We start from the raw sequence: 2,282 nt of genomic DNA on the forward strand, positions 1-2,282 counted from the left end.
TTTTCTATTAAATTACTGTGCCTATTTGAATCTATTCATATTCTCATTTTTGTGAAAAATTTCTAGATGTTTAGAACCTATTGAATAATGCCAAGGTTATTTTTATTTGTCTTAAATTTACTTCTCTCTGGCTTTCGGACTGTGACGTTTCCAGTACACCAGAATTCTGTGATGAACAATCTTGCATTCATCATGTCAGTATTCACGTAATTTGGGGAAGAGATTTGTGATTTCGAAGCAGATGCTGATGTAAGAATCTCTGCCCCTTCTAGGTTGTATTAGTGGAGAAATTAGAACCTGGTCCTACCTCCTAAATATTCGTACTCAACACAGTGACTAATGCTTTACTTAATAAGTTCTTGATTTCACCAAGGAATGGAATATAATAGAGAGAAAATAAAGGTTAAGTATGTAAGGATAAAATAGATGTAAGTATATAAGAATCCAAACTACTTTTCTCTAATATACAGAGACCACAAATACTACAATTGCAACAATTAAATGACTAAGAGAGCACATAGTAGCTAAATGTTATGAGTAAATTTTCCTATTTTCATTCTTATATTTAAATACGTACATCAGAGCAAAGTATTTTCATAATTTTGGCCATGAATGATATCTTGAACCTAAAAATCTCTTGAAAATATAAAGGTAATGAAGGACAAGAGCAATGAAATAATACTCTTTACTTCTTACCTTGATAGAACTCATATTTCAACTTATTTCCAAAAAGTAGTTCAAAAAGATTCATACTAAAAGACCTTTTGAACTCCTCACAACACCTCATGAGTATGTACAGATGCTCCTCAACTTATGATGGAGTTGCATACCAATGAGTCCATTGTAACTTGAAAATATCCTAAGTCGAAAATGCATTTAATACACTTAACATACCAAACATCATAGCTTAGCCTAGTCCACATCAAACAGTCTCAGAACACTTAACATTAGCCTACAATTGGACAAAATCATCTAACACAAAGCCTATTTGGCAGTAAAGTATTGAATAGTTAATGTAAGTTATTGAATACTTTACTGATAATGAAAAACAGAACAGCTGAAATGTGAAACATTATTTCTACTGAATGTGTATTGTTTTTGCACTATCCTAAAGCCAAAAACTCATAACTTGAAACATCATAAACCAAGGAACATTTGTATTTTGTTCTAATAATTCAATAATAAACTAGGTTCAATTAAAATACTATAAATAGGAGAAATACCTATATGAAAGAAAGCAATAAGAAGATAATAGAAGTTCTTCCTAAACAATTTTGAGGGGTTTTGAGTTTTATAAAATGAAAAATTCTAAAAGATTTGTCCTTCAGATCTTTAATCTCCTATATTATACGTTATGCTTTATTTTTAAGTAAGGCAAATTCTATTCCTAAGATCTAGTATATAAACACATTATAAATTTTAGCACTTAATAATATCATGGGGCCATTGCATTATATGTTCGTGTCTGACTAATCTGCAGTTTAAAAGAATCTGTTTCATATGATTAACTGATTATTTTACAACTTGTAAAAAGAAAAATGTCTTGCCTTCGAATGGTAATCTTGTTCCAGTCTGGGATCTGATCCGGCTACCTGTTTGTATTTGTTAATTTTCATTTGGCGATTTCTCTCCTCTATATCCATAGCACCTATCGAGTAGAAAAAAATCCATAAAATTAATGTTCAGTTCTTATTTTTGAGTCTTACTTACAGGATGTATAAAAGAAATGCTAGGTTGGTATATTACTTTCACTCAATGTAGTATGTTCAAATTAAATGTCATATTATTTTTTAGATTTAAAGTATGCAATTTGGTAAATAAAAGCATGATTATTAATTACAAAAAATAATTTTAATCTGAATAAAATGTAAACAAGTTTAAAGAAAAGACAACAAATCTTCAATAGACTGAAAACACTTTCTAGTACATGTATTATATGTCCAGGAAAATGTATTTGACAGCATACGAATTTGATAATGGTAATATTGTCAGAGCTTTGACTTTTAATTAATCATGATTTGATTTATTTATTGGTAATAAAGTTGTAAGTCAGTGTAAACACAATTTTAGAATTGCATTTAGAATCTATTATCGTAAAATTAAGCTATGTATTAAAGCAGTTTGCCTCAGCATACATGTAGATCCAGTTATCAGAAACTTTTGAACTCGAATTTTCTAGAACTGGTATCAAGAAAGAAGCTTTTGGAATAAAATTCCTGTTAATATACTATGCTACTAAAGGCACAAAGTATTACTAAAATAAATTTTATAAAAAAAATTAG

General features: G+C 29.0%; 1 protein-coding gene across 1 annotated transcript in view; it reads right to left on the reverse strand.

Moving 5' to 3' along the window:
• The window catches only part of LOC105809674 (regulating synaptic membrane exocytosis protein 2), a gene marked incomplete at its 3' end in the record, with an annotated part of 659,796 nt that overhangs the window by 80,548 nt on the left and 576,966 nt on the right, over window positions 1-2,282 (reverse strand). Inside the window, exon 18 of the mRNA XM_012643523.1 lies at window positions 1,548-1,648. Coding sequence (XP_012498977.1) covers window positions 1,548-1,648 — 101 coding nt within the window. The remainder of the gene's footprint in view (window positions 1-1,547; window positions 1,649-2,282) is intronic.

This window comes from Propithecus coquereli, unplaced genomic scaffold (assembly GCF_000956105.1).
Source record: "Propithecus coquereli isolate 6110/MARCELLA unplaced genomic scaffold, Pcoq_1.0 Scaffold2, whole genome shotgun sequence".
In the NCBI taxonomy this organism is placed as follows: domain Eukaryota; kingdom Metazoa; phylum Chordata; class Mammalia; order Primates; family Indriidae; genus Propithecus; species Propithecus coquereli.